This window comes from Cydia pomonella, chromosome 18 (assembly GCF_033807575.1).
Source record: "Cydia pomonella isolate Wapato2018A chromosome 18, ilCydPomo1, whole genome shotgun sequence".
NCBI classification, from domain to species: Eukaryota; Metazoa; Arthropoda; class Insecta; order Lepidoptera; family Tortricidae; genus Cydia; species Cydia pomonella.
This window is the reverse complement of record NC_084720.1, coordinates 11528702-11542287: the sequence shown is the minus strand read 5'-3', so window position 1 is coordinate 11542287 and position 13586 is coordinate 11528702. Positions and strand designations below refer to the sequence as shown.

The 13586-nt window shown below is 40.5% G+C and overlaps 1 protein-coding gene across 1 annotated transcript; it reads right to left on the bottom strand.

Moving 5' to 3' along the window:
- Positions 1-2976: 2976 nt before the first annotated feature.
- On the bottom strand, positions 2977-13580 carry LOC133527745 (mitotic spindle assembly checkpoint protein MAD1). The gene is made up of 14 exons (XM_061864896.1): positions 13299-13580; positions 13069-13229; positions 12773-12961; positions 12451-12609; positions 11838-12032; positions 11189-11371; positions 10785-10958; positions 10262-10404; positions 9002-9165; positions 7462-7598; positions 7010-7087; positions 6645-6751; positions 4397-4495; positions 2977-3879 (listed from the first exon to the last, which is right to left on the bottom strand). The coding sequence occupies exons 1-14, from the start codon at positions 13438-13440 to the stop codon at positions 3660-3662; spliced, it is 2151 nt and encodes a 716-aa protein (XP_061720880.1). The 5' UTR covers positions 13441-13580; the 3' UTR covers positions 2977-3659.
- Positions 13581-13586: the final 6 nt, after the last annotated feature.

The following is a 13586-nucleotide window of genomic DNA, read 5'->3' as shown; positions in this document are numbered from 1 at the left end:
GTAATCGGTAAGTTTCCTCAAGTATAATGTTGGTCATATTTAGAAATAATTTTCATATTTTTAGTTTTTATGCAAGATTTATTATAATTCAATTCAATTCAATTCAAATATACTTTATTCATGTAGGCCTAGCAACAAGCACTTATGAATAGTAAGACAGTATTACATATAATTATCTTAATCTAATTATCAGAGCAATTTATTGATGTTGTAAATATTATTCCATATATAATACTAATGAATATAATTCATAGATCAAATTTAATACTAAAACTTTCACAAAATATAGTCATACAATTATAGTAATATAATTTTTAATGTGCATTTTAGACCTGTTCATGATTTTTTTGGAACGAAAGTCAAAAACTCAGGATTCTAATCGCTTAAGTCCCTAGAGGAAGGCCTCAAGATTGGTTATTATATTATTCGAAACTGGTCTAAAAAGCGCCTTAAAAGATTTTTAGTCTTATTCATCTTACTTCGTAAAGGTATAACGCGTTTAGTAAGAAACTGACTGCACTAACTAGGAACAATTTTTTTAGGATCCCAGATAGGATTTAGGACGACCGCTTTGCACAGACTTCAATCGAACAAAGTGAAGGAATGAACATACGTAATCGTCATATTCTTATGACATTGCAAAAATGACATGCAGAGTTGACTCTCAGGCTCTATTTTATATTTTCGCGGTAGGCCCCACAGTGTATGACGATGGAGCCAGTATAGGCAAGGTTTTCTTCCGCAGTAGTGCAAACCATGAAGCTTGATGCATAATAGCTTGTTTCACCGGTTAATCACGTGCTTCTAAGAACACCGCAGGCTAATACGTACCAACCTGCCTCCCTTAGATCGATTTGACTTTCTAATCGCTCCTAATGTAGAGCATTAAGATCTGTGAGATAGATTATTCACGATTTCATTGTATGGACCCGGGTATGTCCTTAAACTACGTCCAAAACAGACGTGGGCACTGTGAATATCATCTCGCTTTGTGTGGTAGGGCACAGCACAGCGGATGTCATTCCAGATCTAGAGCAGAACCCAACTGGGGAACCTTACAGAAAACCGCAGCCAAATTACACTAGACCCTACTCATAGTGTTGTGTTTCTGCCGGTGAGTAAGGTTGCCAGAACTCAACGAGGGTGCGAAGGGTTAGGGTCGGTAACGCGCATGTAACACCTCTGGAGTTGCAGGCGTCCATAGGATATGGAGATTGCTTACCATCAGGGAGGCCGTATGCATGTTTGCCACCGACGCAGTATAAAACAAAAGAATGAGTTACTGCAATAACACTACCATTCGTATTTATAGAAAATTTATTACAATAATTATCTGAGTCTGTACACTGGTGACTGATAAAATTCATATTTAGCATACATTAGAGATTACCAATTAGGAATGTCACTTATATGAAACATATACAGTACCGGGCGATAAATATTGCACATCGGAATTTCGGTTTCGTAGAGCGTTGCCTCTTTCTCTCTCGTTGTCTCCCATCTTCTCTTTCTAAAGTCCGATGTGCAATATTTATCCCCGGGTACTGTAAAATAGTCAAATTTAAATATATACAGCTCTGATTATTACTTTAGAGACAACTTATAATTTTTAGAAATTTGACGATTCAATAAGTATACTTAAATCAAACAATTCTTTAGACTCAATTAGGAATAAAATACATGTTACCTTTTAAAGGACTGCGTTAAAATGGTCCCAAAACCAACAGAGTTGAGAATTAGGTCATTAGATAGGTATTTTTATGTACTTCATTTATTCTATAGGCACCAAGTGGTATTCCATTGCAGAACTGAGATATTTGTATTTTACTCAAAATGCCATCACCCTTATTGCCTAGGCAATAGAGTCCACCGCTGGGCAAGCGCGGCGAATGGTTTGCCGCGCTCGCAGCGGTACGTGAACATCTACCCTGCAGTAATTAATGTACTTACTTGGACTCTATTGCCTAGGTGAGAAGGGTGATGACAGTTTGACTAAATTACAGATATCTCAGTTCTGCAATGGAATTCCGCTTGGTGCCCATAGAACGAAATGAAGTACATAAAAATACCTAATTCGCATTTCTGTCGGTTTTTGGTCCAGGCTCCATACAAAGTTGCTCATGGTCCTTTAACCCGTGGCAGGAATTATGCAAAATTGAACCCTATCACTTTATAATGAAGTTCAAAATCAGTTGGGAAATATATTCCCTCGGCCTAAAGGCTTAATTCTAGTCCGGATTTGTTTTTCCGTTCATGAAGTATATCACTAAGGAATGAAATCTCCATGTACCAAAAAGTGTCCGTCAAAAAACCTTAAATAGGTGGCGCTACAATACCTAGAATATATGAAAAAAAAAAACAAAATAAAGTGCGCTAGCACTTTACACCGTCAATAACGTCTAGGTTCTTAGCTACTCTGGAGAGTTTTGGAACTATTATTTATAGTTGACAGCTTGACACTTTTTGCAATAGTTCTGCCTATGGAGATTGCATTCCTTACCTCTTCCTTCCATATATCTCACATTTCAGTTTGAAAGCTTGTTTGACGATACTTCGGTTCGGTTCACTTCATATTACTACTGTTATTTTAGTAATGGTATTTTTAATATTACTATAGTAGTAAGTATTTGTGTTATTATCATTTTTTCGTCTGAAATAACTGAAATTTTGTTACTAGTAGGCATAGACTGAAGTTGATATAGGCCGGAAAACTTGTATGAATTTAACACCAATTTAAAGTACATAGCAACATCAGTGTTTTTTTTTTATAAAAGTACAGATATGCACCTCCTACTTAATAGTTATTATAATATTTACTAGTTTTTAACACTGCGAGTTTTCGATAGTACTTTAGCAAGTTACCAATGCTAACCAACAAAAATGTATTTTTTTAAGATATCATTTTAACTTAATTTTGTGCTAAGTATGTGTTGTGTTGTTGTTATAAGGATATGTTGCATGTGGGAAAGAAGAAAATGGAAGTACGGATTTTTTTTCATAATCATTATTGCCTCTGATAGTACAACATTTACAATAACAATACGACAGGTATGTGAAAAAACCTCGGAATGATATAGATCGTGCCATTCACGAAGACGCGTGCTTTGACTCGTATTGTCATGTTATTAAAGGTTAGATTTGACCAATCTGCGCGTCATTGCGGATGACACGAACTATATAACAAACAATATGTTTATGTTTTAGTATATATTTGAACTCCTACACTCCTAGCCAACCGTACTATTTAGAAATGGACAACGATAAGAGTTCACCATTCTATAGATCACATTGTCTTTTTTTTCTACTAGCCGCGTCTAACCTCTAGTACTGAGACCTACAGAATAATTCACATTTCTGAATCTGAACCAAACAAACCCTGTTCATTTCGTACTAAACGTTCGTAATGTTGCTATGAAACAGCAGGCGACAAAACACTTTAAATAAGACATTTGTTCTGAAATATTTACAATGCCAACTGGCCATACCAGATCAAAGCCTAACAAGTGTCATAGAAAAGTTTTGAGCTGAGACAACCACAATATTTCTAGCCCTGTTCATCACTTATCTTAAAATCCTTTTCACATTCACAATTTCCTAATACTTACAAATAACCACACCATATCACATCACTCACTGTTATAACTAGTTTATCCCTCTTATCAGTCAGACTCCTCTACATCTTGCTGCATAGTTGTTCTTGTGAACAGTTCTAAGGTCAGAGCGCTAAGGAACATAGGTATGGACCGGTGATGGTGTAGATGTAACTCTACTAGGTCCTCTAATGTTGCGGAGTAGTCTGTGTGCACCATCTCGATTCCGTCGTCGCATAAAGTAAATGTTAGATATTCTTCTGCTGATTCTGCGTACATGTTAGATATTCTGAAAAGTAAAAGAAAGGTATTGAAGTGCAATACATAAATAAATAAAATAAAAAACGTAAATAAGAATATTAAGAAAACCCCTTCTATTAAAAGTCCTCCAGGTCTGTCACCTGCGGAAGGCTGGCTACGTTCCCTCGTTGAATGGCGATGCCTATTCTTTAGCCTAGGAATGAGCCAGCCCTAGGGTCACCCGTAAAGTAAATAGAAAAAATCGTATATAGTCTACACTTATAGCTAGAAGAGACCTGCAACATAGTTCAAATTATGTATGGCATAAGTTTGAAAACAGTGGCATGGTACGATAGATCGCAAGTGTCAATAATGGTATCCAATGCATAACATTCTTAATCTATAAACTTTTCATTTAATTACACTCAACACTGTTTAGTTTTTCGTTGTGACTTGATTAATATATCTTTATCAATCAAGGCACAACGAAATTACATATCTTATACATCCTAGATCTGTAAACGTAAGTAATACAGCTGTAAAATTGTTATAAATTAGTCACTTGCCTATAATTCTTATGTCCAGTTCTGTCGACCTTATAGCCCAGTAACATGTAACACACGTCCCTGTACTCTTGCGCCGATGACGTGAACTCTTCTTTCATTCTGAAACATACATGATCAGTACAATTAATACTTGGTTCATACTTATGCATAGTTAACAAGAAATAGTTATTTGTGTCCCAAGGGAGGAAAAGTAGGACATTGCGTGCCGCGTGTAAAATTGTCAAACACGCGGGATGGAATGTCCTACGATTCCTCCCGTGGTGCGCATACTATTTTTATGCCCGACGGAAGCGGAAAGCGGCAACTTCGTTTAGCGCAGTGGGAGCAAAGATGACGCTTTCCGCCCGGAGGGCAGAAAAGGCTATTTTGTTCCCGAAAGATAAGAATACTGACATGAATTTTTGGTTGTAAGTATCTAATAACAATAAAAACTGCTTTTGACGTAGTTATTGCTTTAAAATTCTAAGCCTTTTTTTTGCCCAATTATGTTATCTTTCGCGAACATAATAAATAAATAAGAGACGAATTTCTCTTGACCTCGTGAGGCCCGGTCTTCATAGGTAGAGTCTAAGAGCTGTGTTATAATTTAAGACGTGGGGTCTCGCGAAGCCAAATACAAATGATTAATACTAAAATCAATACATTTAATAGTTAAAAGTATACATAATATGCCATTCAATACATTTAATGCAAAGTTATGTTATGGTATATTCAATGCAGCTACAAGCAAGGACACAAATGATTATAAAGACTGTTCAGGAACTTGCATGCATATCATGCAATATTTAATACATTGCTAACTGCTAGCAGTACCTATAATGAATTCAGTCGATCGACCAAACATCGCAATGTAACGAAAATCGCATGCAAGTTCTTGAACCGTCTAAATGGGGCTTAAAATACTTAGTTCTAAGTAACTAGTCACATAGTATTTTAGTATGTATCTAGCGGGAAATTTTGGAAGTAATGACTGTAGAGGAATTATTCCGTATATGTAAAAGCGCAGTATTTTTAGGGTTCCGTAGCCAAATGGCAAAAAACGGAACCCTTATAGATTCGTCATGTCCGTCTGTCTGTCCGATTATGTCACAGCCACTTTTTTCCGAAACTATAAGAGCTATACTGTTCAAACTTGGTTAGTAGATGTATTCTATGAACCGCATTAAGATTTTTACACAAAAATAGAAAAAAATAACAATAAATTTTGGGGGTTCCCCATACTTAGAACTGAAACTCAAAAAATCTTTATTCATCAAACCCATACGTGTGGGGTATCTATGGATAGGTCTTTAAAAATGATATTGAGGTTTCTAATATGATTTTTTTCTAAACTGAATAGTTTGCGCGAGAGACACTTCCAAAGTGGTAAAATGTGTGTCCCCCCCCCCCCTGTAACTTCTAAAATAAGAGAATGAAAAATTAAAAAAAAACATATGATATACATTACCATGCAAACTTCCACCGAAAATTGGTTTGAACGAGATCTAGTAAGTAGTTTTTTTTAATACGTTATAAATGGTACGGAACCCTTCATGGGCGAGTCCGACTCGCACTTGGCCGCTTTTTTTATATAAAACTACCCGCTAAAGACAAAAAAATGTAAAGATTTAGGAGTCGAATTCTACAGTCGTTGAACTCAGATAAACTCAGATTTGTTAAAACACGTAAATATACAAAACTTGTGCACCGCAGTAGTTTTCGTGCTCATGGGTTCGATAGTTCTAGATTTAATGAGATATCGTAAAATCAATCACCATTGATTTCAAGATTAATATGTGCTGTCAATCACAAAGATACAGGAAAATTACTATGGCGCATAATCTAAAACAACTAGAGGCCCAAGCTAAAGAAAGTAAACCATGAACTAAAAACTAAGACAACAATTCTACATTTGTATTTATGCAAGTACCGTTAGTATCCGCCGTCTCGGGCAGATCAACATCGCTCCTGTCGACGGCGATCAAAAAAACATATTTATATGCGCCTTTTGTGATTGTATATAGTTAATAAACTACTATTTAGCTATAAAAATTACAAGTATTATTATTATTCATTATTTTTATTTATCGATTTCTAACTTCTAGCTGTTATTTTCTCTGCGATCAAACATGACAATGAGAACAGAATGAAGTAAGTATCATTGATTAATTACCCTAATAACATTGGACATTAAGTAAGAAACGTCTATATAAAACCTAATAAATTGATATTGCTTCAATAGACGCGAATGAATTTGAATAAAACACACCTCTGCAGTTTAATTTGGCTGTTCTCCAGCTGCTGCCTCAACTGTGCCAGTTCCTCAGGGTTGCCGCGAGACCCGCCTTCTCGTAGAGCTGCCTTTAACTTCTTTATCTAAATGCCAATAATTCACGAGTTAGTATTAACGGACCAGATAAGGCGTTTCCACCGAACATGTGTCTATCTCCCTCTGAAGTAAGCAGTAAGAATTAAATAAACAAATAATTCTAATAGGACCATTTTATACATATCAACAGTAAACTCAAATAAAACAAGTTTTTTTTAGCTTGATCAGTTTATGGACAGAGCAAAATGGAATAATTCAGTATCACTACCACTCCATAAATAAACAGTAATTTTATCAAATCGTACCTCTTCATTGGCTGCTTCTAAGTCACCCTGGACTTGTTTATGCGCTATGGCGGCTGGATTATCTGCCAAGTGTATCACCTGAAACCATTTACATTTCCACGTTTACTGTTTTAAATTGAACATATTCATTCATGAATCAACAATATTTAACATACCACCTATGTTTAAGACATGTTTTTTTTTTGTTAAATTGCTATTTGTGGCTTGGTTATTGTAATAAAGCTAGACGCCTCACAAGTAAATTGCTGCGAGAAGCAGCTTGGTCTGTATGGACGTGACTTGCCCGAAGCTACGCACGCGAGACCATGATGCCTGGAGTGAGACACGGTTCGAGTGACCCTAGTCGTTTCACGCAGCTTCGTGAGGCGGTTCGTTCTGCCTAATGACTCAGTTTGAATATTGATACGTCATATCATATATGAGTAGTACAGGGCCAAGGAGGCGTGGGTTACCTTGGTGCAGGGCGCGCTGAGCCTCTCGAGCTGCGCCTGCAGGTGGTCGCGCTGCGCGCGCAGCTTGCCGACGTCGCGCCGCGCCGCCTCCGCCTCGTCGCGCCACCTGCTCGCCTCCGCGCGGAGCCCTTCCACCGCTGTACACGATGAGGCACGTTTACACCCGGGAATATATAGCCGGTCAAACAACTTTGTCAGTAGAAAAAGGGGCGAAATTCAAATTTTCTATGGAAGATAACCCTTCGCGCCTACATTTATAAATTTGCCGCTTTTTTCTACTGACGGAAATGGCTTGCCAGACTATAAAATATGAGATAAAAAGTGAAAAGCAGGAAGTATCATGCGCTGGAAAATTATATCTTGAAAAGACAAATCAAGTGAGCTATCGATTGAGAAGTTTTAGAGCTTTATTCAGTTTCCCAGTCGTTCATATTTTGGAAGATATGGATGTCGCTTAGCTGACTGTGGCCGTATCATGACAGAGTTGGTAACGTGGCCGAGTCACTAACGAAATTTAAAAGAGACAGGCGAATAGGGACCAATATTGAATAAGTTGGATAATCGTCACGAGCCGAAGCGTATACGTATGTTCAAATCGTCAGACTATCTTGTACAATATTTTTCACATACGGTGACAGCTGTCATGTCAATTTACCCAAGTTATAGGTTAAAAATTCTATAATGTTGCCCCATTATGTATCAGCCACAAAACATCGTATGTTATTAAGCCGCACTGGAATATATCTCGCCAGCGGCGTGCGAGCTCAGGTCATGTATGTTGAGCAGGTCGCGGCGGCTACCGCTCGTCTCGTTATTGAACAAAAAATGTCTGCAGCGCGCGCTCGAGCTGCTCCACGCGCGCGGACAGCAGCGCCGCGCTGCCCGTGCCCGCCTCCGTCAGCTGTGGCCAGTACACACGGCACGTGTCTCACCTGTGGCGTGCGAGCTCTGGTCGTGCATGTTGAGCAGGTCGCGGTAGCCCTGCAGCGCGCGCTCGAGCTGCTCCACGCGCGCGGACAGCAGCGCCGCGCTGCCCGTGCCCGCCTCCGCCAGCTGTGGCCAGTACACACGGCACGTGTCTCACCTGTGGCGTGCGAGCTCTGGTCGTGCATGTTGAGCAGGTCGCGGTAGCCCTGCAGCGCGCGCTCGAGCTGCTCCACGCGCGCGGACAGCAGCGCCGCGCTGCCCGTGCCCGCCTCCGCCAGCTGTGGCCAGTACACACGGCACGTGTCTCACCTGTGGCGTGCGAGCTCTGGTCGTGCATGTTGAGCAGGTCGCGGTAGCCCTGCAGCGCGCGCTCGAGCTGCTCCACGCGCGCGGACAGCAGCGCCGCGCTGCCCGTGCCCGCCTCCGCCAGCTGTGGCCAGTACACACGGCACGTGTCTCACCTGTGGCGTGCGAGCTCTGGTCGTGCATGTTGAGCAGGTCGCGGTAGCCCTGCAGCGCGCGCTCGAGCTGCTCCACGCGCGCGGACAGCAGCGCCGCGCTGCCCGTGCCCGCCTCCGCCAGCTGTGGCCAGTACACACGGCACGTGTCTCACCTGTGGCGTGCGAGCTCTGGTCGTGCATGTTGAGCAGGTCGCGGTAGCCCTGCAGCGCGCGCTCGAGCTGCTCCACGCGCGCGGACAGCAGCGCCGCGCTGCCCGTGCCTGCCTCGCCAGTCAGCGTCACGGTCAGCTCCTTCTCGTAGCAGTCTAGCTGTTGTCTGGAGAACGATATGAAATTAAGACCTTGATTGGATTGGAGGATGATGAATATGAGACCTGTACTGATGTATGTTGTATATACCTATGTTGGACAAATATATGCTTTTGACTTTTGGAATATTAACGGATTTTCCTTGCAAGGCGATGCGCAATGCACTCGCCTAAAGATCCGATTTCATCTAGCTGCCCTACGCATCTTCATCAGCACCAGAATCGCATTAAGCGCATGAGTGCTAGCGCGCGATGTGACAGGGTGATGGATACAGGGTAATGTTAGAAAGCACGCACGCGAGCTGTATGCAGGTAAAGTTGCCATATGAAAAAATTTAATATCCTGACAGAACTCTTGACATCGCCGGACATTTCCTGGACTGTAATTTCTCCTAAAATCCTGACAAAGGACCAAAAATCCTGAGATGTCAGAGGGAATCCTGACGTATAGCAACCCTAGAAATCACGCACGCGAGCTGTACGTAGGTCAAGTTGCCATATGAAAAAAAATAATTTTCCTGAACGGTAATTGCTCCTAAACTCATCCAACCAACTCCAGTTTTATCTAGACTCTAGTGGTTAGTTAGTTTCTAAAAAACCTTGCCATTCGCTTAATCCCCTCGCAAAAAAAAAGGACCAAATCGTCCAAGTCCTGACATGTCCGGGAAAATCCTGACGTATGGCAATATGCAGGTAGTGCTAGAGTAAGTACACGTGCAACGCGTAAAGATCGCAGGAGGAAATGTATGCAAAATGGATGCGAAACGCGATGTTGTACTATATAAGGCTCGCTAGCCTTCCGCAAGCATCCTTCCGCCAAATGTGGATCAAAATCTAGCAAAACTGCCGCACGTGCTTCATTTACGAACCGCTCACGCAATAGCGTGTGGAGAAAACTACGAAACCGCGCTATTGGTTAATATTACTATTAAAACGGATACCTAATAGAAATGAAATTTTAAAAATCTTAAGTGATAGTAATCTTATCTTACGCGGCAGACTGTACTACGAACGACAGATCAAGGTAATTCATACAATGCGCTCAACCAAATGTATTATGCTTCATCGCCCAGCTAGTCGCGTGCGTCCAGTCCGGGGCCTTACCTGTAACTGTCTCGCTCCCTGGTGACGAGTAGCAGCCGTTTTTGCAGCCTATGGATGAGGCTTTCTTGGGTCTTGCGGACTGTCATCAGATCGTTCAGCTTCGTCGTCGCCTTGTCTCTCTCGTACTTCAGAGTTGCTACATCCTGTTGTATGATAAAGTTCTGATAATAAGTATCAAGATTGAGAAGATAGGTATTGTATAGGTATATACGTTAAATGTTATCCGGAGGACAAGAATGATTGAGTGACATAAGAAAAAAAGTGGCTAATTTTCACCCAGTATGAAGGAAGATATTAATAAGATATTGAAATAATTGAAGCATCTCAAATTTCTGTAGAATAAAGCGGGTATCCCTACAGGTATCCTTAGCTCCAGTGCCAGCCTTGTCCACTCTGTGTTTTCCAATATGTGTGTGTGTTCGTCAATAGCTCAATGTTTCTTTAATGTAATTAGTATCAAACGAGCCGCCTTACGACCTAAGCGTTATGCGTTGCCGACCTTTGAGAGCCCTGAGAACCATACCTCAGTGAGCTGCGCCAGCTGCGACTGCGCCTGCGACTGTCCGGCCACGGCGGCCAGCTGGCCGGCCAGCGCCGCGTCCAGCGCCGAGCGCAGCGCGCGCGCGCTCTCCACGCCGTGCGCGCGCCCCGCGGCACGCCACTCCGCTAGCGACGCTTCTACTGACGCCAGCTTCACCTGCCATCAACAGGAAAAGGTTGACCCCCTTATTCATAAACGTGTACTAAAGTTACGATGCCGCTGATCATCGTTTGTCCCTTTCCGACCTATAGGTATGACGGAAAGGGACAAACGATGATCAGCGGCATCGTAACTTTAGTACACGTTTATGAATAAGGGGATAAAAGCTCAATGCAAATGGCCCAGCAGTAATAGTTGACATAACCAAGCTTGCAAACCAGACAAACCTTAGCCTCGTGCAGCTCCTGCTGAGCCGGCTGCAGAGCCTCGACTCTGCCGGTTAGCTGATGCACCTGCTCTTCAAGCAGCATTTTGTTACCGATGGTATCCCGCAGGGAGCGTTCCGCCGCGCGCAGCCGAGCGACTTCTTTTTCTAATTCAGCCATGTTGCTTAGCCGTTTTTGCGCCGTCTGTAATAAGCTGATATTAGAAATAGCCATAATATTGAATTTAATTCATAGGATTACAATTGTCACTGACAGAGAAACATAGATAGGCTATGTAGATGCATGTAACTGTGTCATTGAAGGCAAACGTATAGGAAACTATAGGTCTATAACTAGAAAGATGTTACTTTATATACTTATCTGTTTTGTAAGACTGTTTGTTTGTTAATAATAAGCAAAAAAAAAGCATAACTTTCTATTTGAAATATTTGCAGATGCAACAAAACGCCTTCAAAAGCCAAAGAAATACCTAATTTGCGGAAACATAAACTCATTTATTGAGTGATGTTATTGCAAGTTACTTTACATGTGTTTAAAGATAGTTAGAAATTGAATCATATTTCAAATTAAATAATTATGTATGTAATTTTAAAGCTAGGTGTAAATGACCCTACAAATATAAGTACCATAAATTACTCGAAAAAAATACCTTAGCCTGTTGTTGCCAATCCTTATAAGAGTCTTTCTCATACTGCAGTTCTTTCAGTTTGTTATTGGCTTGTTGCAACTCAAATGTCTGCTTCTCGAACTGGGTTCGGAGATTGGTACACTGCTCTGCCCGGCTGGTCTGTTTGGCTAGTTCTTTCTTTAACATTTCCACTTCAGCCTGGGCACCTTCTAAAGCCTGTGAAAATAGTACAATGCAGTTAATGAGCAGGCCAGCATTTCTCAAATAATTATAAATTAATAACAATCATTTAAAGCAAAAATAAACAGAGAGTAAGGAGTGTCAAATTATAGTTTCAATGCTTTATAGCCTATTGTTGATTAATATTTAATGAATGATTATAATAGTCAATTATAGTGATGATGGCATGAAAAAATTAAGTCTTTGACAGAATTTCTCACAAAACCAATACAGAGATTTTAAAAACTATTAAATAATTTATACCCTTGCAAAAATATAGTCTTATAATATAAAAATGTCCACCTTTACCTTTTACTTACAGATAAAGTTCAAAATAAGGTCAGAAATACATTCCCCTTTCCCAATGGAATAAAACATAATGTTACAAAAGATTTTCACAGTATTAGAGTTTTACCTGCAACAATTCATCCATATCTTTCTTCATTTCTGAGACCTGGTCCTTGTTGCTCACATTGGCCTCCAGCAGCTTGTCTTTGAGCTCCGCTACGTACCTCTGGAGCTCTCCTTTCTCTAATTCCCATTTTGCTTTGCTCTCCTTGTGTTCTTTTACAGTCTGAAAGGGAACAAATCAATACATGTTACACCCAACCTAAGAAAATGTATGATACATGCAAAAGAGGGAGCTTTTATAGTTAGGGTATTAAGACCTTATAAGAGATTAGGTTAGGTAGGTAGGGTATTTACATATATACCCGGTTCTCCTACAAGATACTCACTTCACACAACTCATCTTTTAACTCCTGCTCACGTCTTCTAATAGTGTTTAGGCGGTCCTCCATATCAGACAAAGCTCGTTCATCCCTTTTATGTTGTTCCATCAGCGAGGCCTTCTCCTCTTCAAATAGGATCTGCATTTCTTTGCGAATTGTATGCTGATGGTTCACTCGGGCTTCCAGCTTTGTTATCTGTAAATTAGTGGAACTAAGTATATGCCATTATAATTATACAAATGCTACAAATGCAACAGTGATTCTAAGCAGTTACATGTAGTAGAACCCAATTAAATAAGCACCTGAGCCTTGGCTGCTATCAAGTCTATCTTCATCCTCTTAGTTTCCCATGGTGACGGAGGAATTGAAGTAGAGCTGTCGGTACGCTGACGCTTATCAGGTGTAGCTTCGGCAGCGCTCATACTGGACTTCCTTTTACCCATCGACAACAGGTTAGATAAGCCTGTAAACAAAATAGAATTTAACTAAATCCCTTACAAATAAACGTATCTATGCATTTAACTAACAATACCTTCTTTAATAGACTGATTACTATCCGTGAAATTCATTTTTGTAGACGCCGACAACTTCTCTTTTGGCGGATCGGTGTTTATCACACGCCTGAACGGCTCCAACACATCTTGGTAAAGAGACATATCACCTTCTTTAGCCATTTTAGCTAATAATATAATAAAACCAACGGAGGGGATTTGTTAGAACATCATTAAAATTATATTAAGCACAAAATAAAATCACGATACGCTCCGCGCCGAGCCAATTTCTTTTCTTCTTTTAACCCACAGACTACAATAAAATACAA

Excerpts from the sequence above, each read along its gene's own strand:
- LOC133527745 (XM_061864896.1), bottom strand. The coding sequence starts at position 13,440 with ATGGCTAAAGAAGGTGATATGTCTCTTTACCAAGATGTGTTGGAGCCG. Across the intron at positions 13,230-13,298 it reads TAATCAGTCTATTAAAGAAG|GCTTATCTAACCTGTTGTCG; the intron begins GTATTGTTAGTT and ends TTTTGTTTACAG. Across the intron at positions 11,372-11,837 it reads ATTGGCAACAACAGGCTAAG|ACGGCGCAAAAACGGCTAAG; the intron begins GTATTTTTTTCG and ends AGCTTATTACAG.